Source organism: Bison bison, unplaced genomic scaffold (genome assembly GCF_000754665.1).
Source record: "Bison bison bison isolate TAMUID 2011002044 unplaced genomic scaffold, Bison_UMD1.0 scf7180017864185, whole genome shotgun sequence".
NCBI lineage: Eukaryota > Metazoa > Chordata > Mammalia > Artiodactyla > Bovidae > Bison > Bison bison.
The window spans coordinates 1,009,106-1,019,910 of NW_011494757.1; the positions used below are offsets into that span (position 1 = coordinate 1,009,106).

The 10,805-nt window shown below is 55.6% G+C and overlaps 1 protein-coding gene across 1 annotated transcript in view; it reads left to right on the forward strand.

Moving 5' to 3' along the window:
* The first annotated feature begins 6 nt into the window (after positions 1-6).
* VPS26B (vacuolar protein sorting 26 homolog B (S. pombe)) overlaps positions 7-10,805 on the forward strand; it is a 14,793-nt gene continuing 3,994 nt past the window's right edge. Inside the window, exons 1-2 of the mRNA XM_010843748.1 lie at positions 7-1,114; positions 8,087-8,243. Coding sequence (XP_010842050.1) covers positions 1,030-1,114; positions 8,087-8,243 — 242 coding nt within the window. The 5' untranslated portion in view covers positions 7-1,029. The remainder of the gene's footprint in view (positions 1,115-8,086; positions 8,244-10,805) is intronic.

The following is a 10,805-nucleotide window of genomic DNA, read 5'->3' on the forward strand; positions in this document are numbered from 1 at the left end:
TGTCCCCCACTCCTCCCCAGGCCCTGTGTTCTGTTGCCAGCCGCCCTGGGTCGGAGCTCCGCGGGCCTGCCTCGGCTTCCGTGCCAGCTAGGCCAGCCTGCAGGTCGTGACAACCACTCCGAGCCCCGCGTGGCCCGCCCACTTCTCTCTAGTGTCTGTGACCCACCAGCCTCTTACCGCACCTTCGCTGGGAGCCGTTTGAGAAAGCATCCCCGCGGGCTCCAGCATCAGCCCTGTGTCCACACAAGCTGCATTCCTAAGACTTCTTGATTAGAAGAGTCTGCGGCACTCTTCTCCTTAAAGAAAGGGTACTCCTAAGCCCCAGAACTAAGTGGTCAGAATTTCCCAAGGCTCTAACAGTTTTCAAACACGATTGTTAGCAGCTACAGCTAGACAATAAAAGACAGTAGCAATACAGAAGATTTGGGAGCTGCCAGTCAACACAGGGCTGTCTCCAGTTCTGTTTGGCCTCTCCTGTTTATTAAAACGCACAGGTGTTTCTGAAATAGTTTGTGTCAGTAGTTCAGGAGTAGGGTCACAGTAAATGCCACAGCTGGCTGAAAAAACATCAAGCAGAGACATCGTGCCCCGCCCCCGCCTGCGCTGGCCCTGTGTGGGGGGTTTCCTGGGAACGCTCCTCAGAGGCTGTCTGTCGCTCCCTGAGATCCCAGCACAGAATCTGTCCTCTATTTTGCAGAGACAGAAAACACAGGAGCCCTGGGGAAAGGCTGTGTGCTCAGCACTTCAGTGTCCAGCCTGAAGTATTGGCTTCTGCTATTTAAGTTAACGGAAATCAGACCGAAGGCTGGCTAATCCTATAGGAACCCATCCCTTGTTATTTTAAATCCAGAGTAAGCGTGGCCTGAAGCTGAAGAGTGGGTTTCAGACCCTTTGCTCACATGCCTCCAGCGTAGATAGTGCTCCTCAGCAGCAGTGCTGTCCACACAGGGGGCCTGCGCGTTCTCTGTTGTCGGGGGTGCATTTCACAGCCTCCCCAGCCTCTACCAGCCAGATGCCAGAACCACAGAAATGTCTTACATCGTGGACGCTAAAATCACTCCTAGCAAAGAGCTCCTGGGGACACAGGATGAACCCACAGCATTCTGTGCTGGGCGTGAGTAAGGTGAAGTTCAGGCCTCCTTAGATTTAGTGTTTTCACATCATAGCCTTAAGGTTGTCACTGGATTCCGCGGCTCTGCATTAGGAGTGCAGATGGGCACGTCTAGCCAGCAGCTGTGCCATCATTCCCGGGGGTGACACCTCCCCGTCTGTGAAAGGTAACCAGAGCACCCCCTGCCCCAGCAGTTGTGGAATGGGCTGTTGAGGGACGATTGGCAAGGTCTCACTCCAGCCCGACTGAAAGGGAGTTGGCTGCCCTGCCTGGTTTCCTGTCTGCTCGCATCCCAGGACAGCATCCCTTCTCAGATTTCTCAGAGCCTCTTCTACTTCCATCAACAGCTCTTCCTGGGCCCCTGAGTCCACCCTGTGGCCTTGGGGAAGCTGTCCACTCCCTAGGCCTCGGCGCTCTCACCTGTAAGGCAGGGACAGCAACCGAATCCCCTTGGAAGAACGGTGAGGGGTCTAGGGCCCAGGCTTTGTGCAGTGTGGGGTGTGTGTGCTGGACCCGAGAGACTTTTGTGACCCAGCCTCCAGGCACTGGAGCGAGGCTGGTGAGTGAGGTCCCTACACCGCGGTCATGTGGTTTCTGCTTCCTTGCGTTCCTGACGATGCACGCAGCGGGCGGGGCTTCGTTCCGGCTCTGAGGTCTTCGGTACCGGTGACATGCCGGGTGGTGGTCCTGCCCTGGCCGCCTGTGAGAATGCTGATGTTGTGCTCCAGCCACCTTCCTCGTTTGTTTCACTCAGAATTTTTCTTCTCGTAAACCATTGTCCGGTTTGGAAGTGTGTACATTCTGCCTGTGCATTCGGTAGGACAGCCTGGTGTGTGACCAAGGCTGAAGCAGAGGGTTACTTGGGTTACATAAGGCTCTGTAACGGGCAGACGTCACTAGGATCTTGTGAGGACTAGAGATCATCGATGTGTGTGAAGTGCAGGCTCTGCCACTTGTCAACCAGACGCTCATAACCCCTGTTAGACTGGATCCGGGGGCTGGACCTTTGAAGAGTCAGCTTTGGTTGCCTTGCTGACTGCTCCCGGGGTCTCCGTGCCAGACCAGCCTTGCCTGCTGTGTGCCCTGCGTCTCCTCCCAGCGGGAGGCATCGCCCGAGTTCTCGCAGGGACGGCTTTCTGGTGGCCGCTGCATGGGTCCTGTTCAGACCGCAGTCCTCAGGGCAGGCCAGCCTGTTTGCGCTGCGGCCCGCTCCGGCAGCCCCGTCTGCACACCCACCACTGACCTGTCTGCTTGGACTCACGTCTCCCGAGCCTTTCTCCTCGCCTGAGCTCACCCCAGAGTTCTGTGCCTGGGTCTCTGACTGCCTGCTGAACACCCGCGGGGTCTCTGCGGGTTGCCCAAGGACACAGCCGAACCAGGTCGCTCCTCTCTCTCCCTGCCCCAGCCCCGCGCTGCCACTCCTCCTGTCTCCCCTGCTCTGCACGCCCCCCGGGTTGCCTCAGCCTCTGGAACCGGGGAGGCCCCGGAGCGGTCCTGCCTCCCCCGGTGCCCCCAGTGGCTCGGGGGGCGGCTCGCCTCAGTGCTCCCTCACCCTCCTCAGTGCCGCTGCCCCTGACGCCTCTGTGTGGAGCAGTCTCCTGACTGGCCTTCCTGCCTCTGTTTGCCTTTTCTTTCAGTTTAGTTTCTGTAAGAGCGAACTTCCTAAAAGGCAGTTCTGACGCTCTCAGTCCCTTCTGTAAACTTCTCCTTGACTCCCTCCAGCTCTTCCCTGAGCTTCCTCTGGTTTTCTCCAGACATGTCTCTCTAACCCTTCACCCAGGTGTGCATTGTCGACTGTGCCTATCAGATGGCTGCGATACTCTGCACCTTCTGGAAGAAGAGGGGGCAAAGACAGGCGTGAATAAGTGTCCCCTGTGGTTCGTGGGGCTGAGATGCACTTTGTTGGGAAGTCCGTGACTTTCCATCCAAGAGGCTGGGTTCACACTGTCACCACACAAGAAGTTCTGTGGCATCTTGTCCCCCTGACACCTGCCAGGACTGGTCCAGTGTGAGCCCCACTCTGATCTGCACAGAGAGAACCTTACTGAAGAGGGACCGTCAAATATTTTTGCTCTTATTTTTATGACTCAGTCGCTCAGTCATGTCCAACTCTTTGTGACCCCATAAACTACAGCATGCCAGGCTTCCCTGTCCTTCACCACCTCCTGGAGGTTGCCCAAGTTCATTTCCATTGAGTCGGTGATGCTATGCAACCATCTCATTCTCTGTCGTCCCCTTCTCCTCTTGCCTTCTACCTTTCCCAGCATCAGGGTCTTTTCCAATGAGTTGGCTGTTCACATCAGGTGGCCAAAGTATTGGAGTTTCAGCTTCAGCATCAGTCCTTCCAATGAATATTCAGGACTGATTTCCTTAAGGATGGATTAGTTTGATCTCCTTGCAGTCCAGGAACTCTCAAGAGTCTTCTCTAGCATCACAATTCAAAAGCATCAGTTCTTTGGCACTCAGCTTTCTTTATGGTCAAACTCTCAAATCTCTACATGACTACTGCGAAGACCATAGCTTTGACTAGATGAATCTTTGTCAGCAAAATGATGTCTTTGCTTTTTTATATGCTGTCTAGGACTGTCATAACTTTTCTTCCAAGGAGCAAGTGTTTTCTGTTTTCATGGCTGCAGTCACCATCCGCAGTGATTTTGGAGCACATGAAGAGAAAATCTGTCACTATTTCCACTGTTTCCCCGTCTATTTGCCATGAAGTGATGGGACTGGATGCCATGATCTTAGTTTTTTGAAAGTTGAGCTTTAAGCCAGCTTTTTCACTCTCCTCTTTCACTTTCATCAAGAGGCTCTTTAGTTCTTCACTTTCTGCCATAAGGGTGGTGTCATCTGCATATCTGAGGGTATTGATATTTCTCCTGGAAGTCTTGATTCCAGCTTGTGATTCAGCCAGCCTCGCATTTCGCATGATGTACTCTGCATAGAAGTTAAATAAGCAGGGTGACAATATACAGCCTTGACGCAACTCCTCTCCCAGTTTGGAACCAGTCTGTTGTTCCATGTCTGGTTCTTACTGTTGTTTCTTGACCTGCATACAGGTTTTTTAGGAGGCAGGTAAGGTGGTTTGGTGTTCCTGTCTCTCAAAGATTTTTCCAGTTTACGTGATCCACACGGTCCAGAGGCTTTAGCATAGTCAGTGAAGCAGAAGTATGCCGGGGTCCAGCCCCGGCTGATCCAGGGAGTTCAAAGCAGGGATGGCATCGGCGAGGATCAGGATACAATAGCTTCAGTTAGATATTAATTAAAGATGTAAAGAGTAATAGAATGAGGATAGCTCAGTAGGAAAATTCAGTGGAGAAAAGAGGCTGAGTAGCTTGGTTTACGCAGGAGACCAATAAAACTTCAAGACAAGAAGCTTGCACCACTTACGTAGGCCACAGGCGTCCTTCCATTCTCCCGAAGGAGAGGAGACACTGAGGCCTCCCCGGTCGGATCTTAGAAGCCCAGGCATAATTAGTAAGCATGGCGGGTTCCGCGCTCCAGATGGAGACTCAGCCAGTGTGAGTGAGAGAGTGCAACATGAGGAGACCAGTATTTCGAGAAACTGATCCCAATTCTTTATTTTCCATGGTCTACTTTTATACACTGAGATGTTATGCAAAAGTCACATGGGGTCAGCAGTCCTGACTTTTATCAAAGTCAGGTGCTTCATACAAATGTATACAGAGGTCTTAGGGGTGTTACGTATCTTCGGGCCAGGGGGCCTGCTGACAATTTATGACCCTCTCCTTGTGACAACGGTCAGTCAACCAGGACACTTATTTCTCCAGGGGTGATTATTCTCAAAACAGACGCCACCCAAATAAAGTTACATTCCTATAGGGTGAGGGTATAGTGGGTTTTAGTTAAGGAAAGAATTTACTTAGCCTAAGGTCTAATGTGATTTATATCAAAGGTTAATACTTATTTCTTCTGTATATTCATTAATGTGTGTAAGGGCAGGGGATGTGGAGACTCAGCAACAAACATTGGCTCAACAAATGAAAAACCCTTCACCAATACAATTTCTAATCAGCCCACTATACTTATACTAATGGTTTTCTAACTTTTCTAAGGAACCTGTTTTTAGAAGGTTTAAAGCATCTCGTGCCTCTCCCGGTTGGGAGGCTGTGAGCAATCACATGTGGCCGGACGAGCCTGTCAGGCAGGCTAGAGAACCTTCAGAGGAGTTTGTAGGTTAAAACACTCTTGTCCCGCCCAGGAGTTTTTATTATTAACTGGAGCTCTAAATTAACTCCTTCTCCGAAAGAGGTTGTGGGGGACAGCCCCCCATAAAGTCAGAGGTGTAGGTGAGAGCACAAAGTAGTAAAGTAGGCAGGCTCTGGTTATGGGGGTAGATGCTCGAGGATTTCCAGGGGGACTCCTGAGGCTCGATCCCGCCTTTGGGTATGTTGAGCCTCCTTCCTCATGACCTTTGCCACGGGCCAAGTGCCTCACTCTGGCCCCCAACAGAAGTAGACGTTTTTCTGGAACTCTTTTGCTTTCTCTATGATCCAGTGAATGTTGACAGTTTGATCTTTGGTTCCTCTACCTTTTCTAAACCTTGTATATCTTGTATATCTGGAAGATTTCAATTCAAGTACCACTAAAGCCTAGCTTGAAGGATTTTAAGCATAACTTTACTAGTATGGGAAATGAGCACAGTTGTCCAGTAGTTTGAACATTTGGGAAGAATGCCCTTCTTTGGGATTGGAATGAAAACAGACCTTTTTCAGTCCTGTGGCCACTGCTGAGTGTTCCAAATTTATGGACATATTGAGTGCAGCTCTTTAACAGCATCATCATCAACAGCATTTAGGATCTGAAGTAGTTCAGCCTGAACTTCATCACCTGCACTAGCTTCTCTGGTAGCAGTGCTTCCAAAGGCCCACTTGACTTCACACTTCAGGATGTCTGGCTCTAGGTTAGTGATCACACTGTCGTGGTTATCTGGGTCATGAAGACCTTTTTTGTTTAGTTCTTCTGTGTATTGTTGCCACCTCTTCTTAATCTCTTCTCACTCTGTTGGGTCCATACCGTTTCTGTCCTTTATTGAGTCCATCTTTACATGAAATGTTCCCTTGGTGTCTTTAATGTTCTTAAGGAATATTGCACTCCAAAGTAGAGAGCTAGCCTCGGGATCTAAGCCCCCAGGTGAGCCGGAACCCATCAGCCCAGCATTTCCCACTTACGGTCCTCAGACACTGGGCTTTGCTCCACCTGCTGCTGTCCCCTGAAACCACGGCAAAGCTCAGAGCTTGGCACCCAAGACACCCAGGTACCCAGTTAAGGGCTCCACCCGTTCTGGTCAGCAGAGGCTCCTGTAGCCAAGGACCAGCACGAGGCAGAGGACTAGGCCCCTGTCTGGGCTGGCTGGTGGCCCCTCTCCCCTTGGCCCCTGTGCGTACTCCCTCCCCCCCGCCCCCGAGAGGGCACCCTGCCCCCGCAGCCACGCCCTGATGGTCTGTTGACCCCCATGTGGTGGGCTTGCTGCCTGCTGCTGACACCACCTGGCCTGAGGAGGCAGGTGGGTTGTTGGTGACCTCAGGTGGCTCCATGTGTAACGGGGGATTAGCAGCAAACTGTGATCACAGGGCGCTCCGTGCGGGACCAGTGCTCCAGGCTGGGCCTGACCTCACTGCAGCTCCCGTGACGTGGACGATGCCCTGCCGCTTGGGAGAACAGGCTCCCCGGGGCCGGTCTGTCAGGGCCCAGGGCAGCTGGCCCGAGAGCTCCCTGGAAGCTGTGCTTTCCCCCCAAGCGCCCCTGTGGCAGGCCTGGTTGCCGTGTTGGCTCTGGGAGGCAGGAGATCTGGCTTCTTGACTCCAAGAAGGCTTTGATCGTCAGGGGCTTCAGGCCTTTGCTGTCTGGGGTCTGCCCAGCCCCTCATGCTCAGGCTGTCCCTGAGAGAGGCAGCCGAGAGGTGCGGGCCAGGCCTGGCAGGGGGTGGTCCCGGCCCCCCTGTCCAGGCAGCCAGCAGCAGATGCAGTGAGAGCACGCCGCCTCCCGCGTCCTCCCGCCGGAGGCCAGTCTGTCAGGGCCAGGGCCCAGGGCTCCCGTCCTGTCCTGCTCAGCCACTGTGGGGGGGGGGGGGGAGTTCTTGACTGCGCTGGGGCCACGTGGAGTTGGTCGGTAATAAGTGTCCCCGTTGCACAGCTGGGGACGGGGGGCGCTGGGGTCCGGGGCCTTGTCTCCAGCAGCCATCTGGAGCACAGTTCACCACTTCAGCAGCAGTGTGACGTGGGCACAGACAGCCAGCAGGACTGTCTGAGAGGAGGGTGGGTGTGCAGGAGGTCTTCTCAGAGGGTGGTCTCGGGACAAGCAGGAGTCTGTTAGGATGTCCATCCTGAGTCCCACCCAGGCCCCAGAATCGGAGATATTGGGGGGGGAGTGCCAGCCATCTGTGCCTCAGCACAGCCTCGGAGGTCCTGGTGCTGACACGAGTCTGGGGACTGGGGTACCTGACAGCCCCTCCGTCAGCGGGGCCGCGTGGACCCATCTCCCAAGTCCTCACCTGCCTCCCGCCTCGTGTTCACCCCTGATCTCCCGGGGCCCAGGAGCAGACATGGCCGGGCAGGAAACCTGGGGCGCTGGGCCCGGCCCCGCCCCGCCCCACCGCGCCTAAGTTTCCTTGTCTGTTAAACGCGTGACGGGCCCACCCAGCCTCTCAGGTTGCCCTGAGGATGGTGTGACTGAGTGACGGAGTCGAGCACGCTTCCCACACTTAGGAATCGCTATAACTGTGTAAAGAGATGCGGTGTTTCGATGGCAGTCCCCCCGCTGTGTCCCCTGGGTGCTTCCCTGGACAGGGTCTCCACAGAGCGCAGGGTGTTTGGGTGCAGGGCTGCCGTGCGGGGCGGGAAGAGGGGGTCGCTAACCGCTGTGCGGCTCCGCGGCTGGGAGGGGCACTTCCGCAGCGGGCCCCCGCCGCCCTCCGTGGGCCAGGCTCCAGTAGGGAGGTCTCCGCTCTCCCCGCAGAGCTCTACTACGACCGCGGCAACCACCACGAGTTCGTGTCCCTGGTGAAGGACCTGGCCCGGCCCGGAGAGGTCACGCAGTCACAGGCCTTTGACTTCGAGTTCACGCACGTGGAGAAGCCCTACGAGTCCTACACCGGGCAGAACGTGAAGCTTCGGTAAGTGACGTGACTCCTCCTCCTCGGGTTCCGCACACGCCGGGACGTGGACCTGCGTCCTGTCACGTGAGAAGGGGGTCACAGATTTGGATTCTTTTTTAAATTTGTGTTTGACTGCGCCAGGGCTTCACTGTTGCCAGCGGGCTATTTGTGTTTGACTGCGCCAGGGCTTCACTGTTGCCAGCGGGCTTTCTCTAGCTGCGGGGAGCGGGGGCTTCTCATTGCAGTGACTTCTCTTGTTGTGACGCACGGGATTAGTTGCCCTGAGGTGTGTGGACTCTTCCTGGACCAGGAATCGAACCCATATCCCCTGCAGTGGCAGGCAGATTGTTAACCACTGGACCACCAGGGCAGTCCCAGATTTGGATTCTGATCCCAGACCCATCCTCTGCATCTTTTGGGACAGGAGAGGATAAAATGTAGCACAGTGTGAGAAGCTTTAGAACAGGAATACACACCTTTTAAGTACAGGGGATTGTCTTCCTTGTTTCAGTCTTGAAAACCCAACGGGGGCACTGATCCCAGGGCCTCTGGGCTGTGTGATGTCACCCGGACTTCTGGCTCCAAGTTGTGGTCATCACCTACCTGGGGCCTGCGTGGGGGACCACATGGGCTCTGGGGAGGTCTCCCCTCTCCCGTCAGAAGACGGACTGCAGGCTCTTCTTTTCCAGCCTTTGCAGGGACGTCCAAGCGCCAAAGGTGCCCCATTCAGCAGCGCTCTGTGACTGCTCTCGGAGGAGGCAGCACCAGCAAGCACTGTCTAGTTAACTGTCAGTTAAGCTGGGCCGGGGTCTTATTGTGATTTAATGTGATGCTCTGCAGTAGATTCCTCATAGATGTTCCTATGTCAGAAAGATGTTGAAAATAGTATGGCAGTTCCTCAAAATATTAAAACTACCAAATGATTCATCAATTCCACTTCTGTGTGTAAATCCAAAAGCAGTGAAAGCAGGACTCAGATGCAAGTGCTCTCACGTTTGCAGCAGCGTTCCCGGTAGCCCCAGGGTGGACATGACCCCAGCGTCCATGCTGAGTGGTTGGGCGCCATGTGTGTCCACGTGGTGGAGTGGTGCTGGGCCTTGAAGGGGACGCAGACCCTGACCCCTGCTACGGCCCGGCAGAGCCTGGAGAACCTCGTTCGCAGGGAAAGGCGCCTGTGTTCCCTTGACAGGCAGCTCCTGCGAGGTGGTGAAGACGTCCAGGCGAGGCCAGGGGCTGGGGAGGAAGCTGCAGGCTCGAGCAGGACCCTGAATAGCAGTCTCTGGGGCATGCTCTGGGTACTGACGACTCCGGGACTGGTTAGAAGCTCAGGAGGAAAGCGTAGCAGGAGAAAGACTGGATGTGTGGAGAAAGGTGGGAAGTTGCAGGATCGAGATGTCAGGACAGTGGTTCTCTACCAAGGGTCCTGTGTTAGATTCACTGGTCGGGGTGGGGAATTATTAAAAAAAAAAAAAAGTGCAGATTCCCGTGTCCTCCTCCAGGGCAGTTTCATGTCAGTTTCGTGCCCAGGGTGAGTCCCGGGCGCCTCCAGACGCTGGAGCAGGAGTCGCCGGCCTCTGGCGGGCGCAGAGGAGGCCAAGGGCTGCTGGCTTCCACCTCTGACAGGTGCTCTGAGGCCTCGCCCACAGGGGCGGGGCTTGGGGGCCTGGGCTTAGTGGGGGCCGCGAGGGTGGCGGGAGGGCGGGCGGAATGCCGTGAGAGCTGCCCAGGACGGCCTATTTCCAGCGAGGCTGCCGCTCTGCATCCCAAGACGCCATGCAGACCGACTGCCTGCCTGCCCTCATGTCCCGGGGCTGGGCCACCGGGGACGCCTCCCTGCAGGGAGCGGTGAGAGCCACCCAGGACGGCCTGTCTCCTGAGGCTGCCGCCCGGCGTCCCAAAAAGCCGTCCTAAAATGTAGACCGACTGACCGCCTGCCCTCATGTCCCAGGGCTGCAGTGCTGGGGAGTCCTCCCTGCAGGGCTGGCCCATGGCCCGGCACAGCCCTTCACGGCCGTGTCTCCTCTCTCCCACGCTGGGCGTGAGAGATTCAGACCTCTCCTCCTCTGCTGCTCTACTTCTGAGGCCGGCTCTCCCTGAAGGCCCCTCTCCCCTCAGCACCAGGTTGCCGCTTCTGGCTGGCACTCTACAAGCGCTCTAGTTTCCCGTCGATTGGTCGTCTCCCCGGGCAGGGGGTTGGGGGGACCGCAAGTCATCTGCGACTCCATCTCTGCATCCTAGGTCCGGTAATAAACGCTGTGGGGACTCGCTGACCTGGTTTCTCCATCACCTCTTCCTGTCACTTAACTGTGGGGGACTTGAAACATGCTCACTCATGGAGTACTGTCAGATGGCACGCAGACCTATGAGTACATGGTCCCTGTGTCCGAAGAGCCAGGAGGAGCTGCAGAAATAAAAGTGGCACACAGTGCCTGGCGGGTGGCCTTGAGGCTGCTGTTGGGGTACAGCCCCCCTGGTCCCCGGGCCGGGCTCGGGGAGCAGCTGGGGAAGGGCCTTTGAGCTCCCTGCAGCTATAATGGCAGGAGTGTGTCTCGTCTCTGCCGGGAGTGGGTGCCCAGAGGC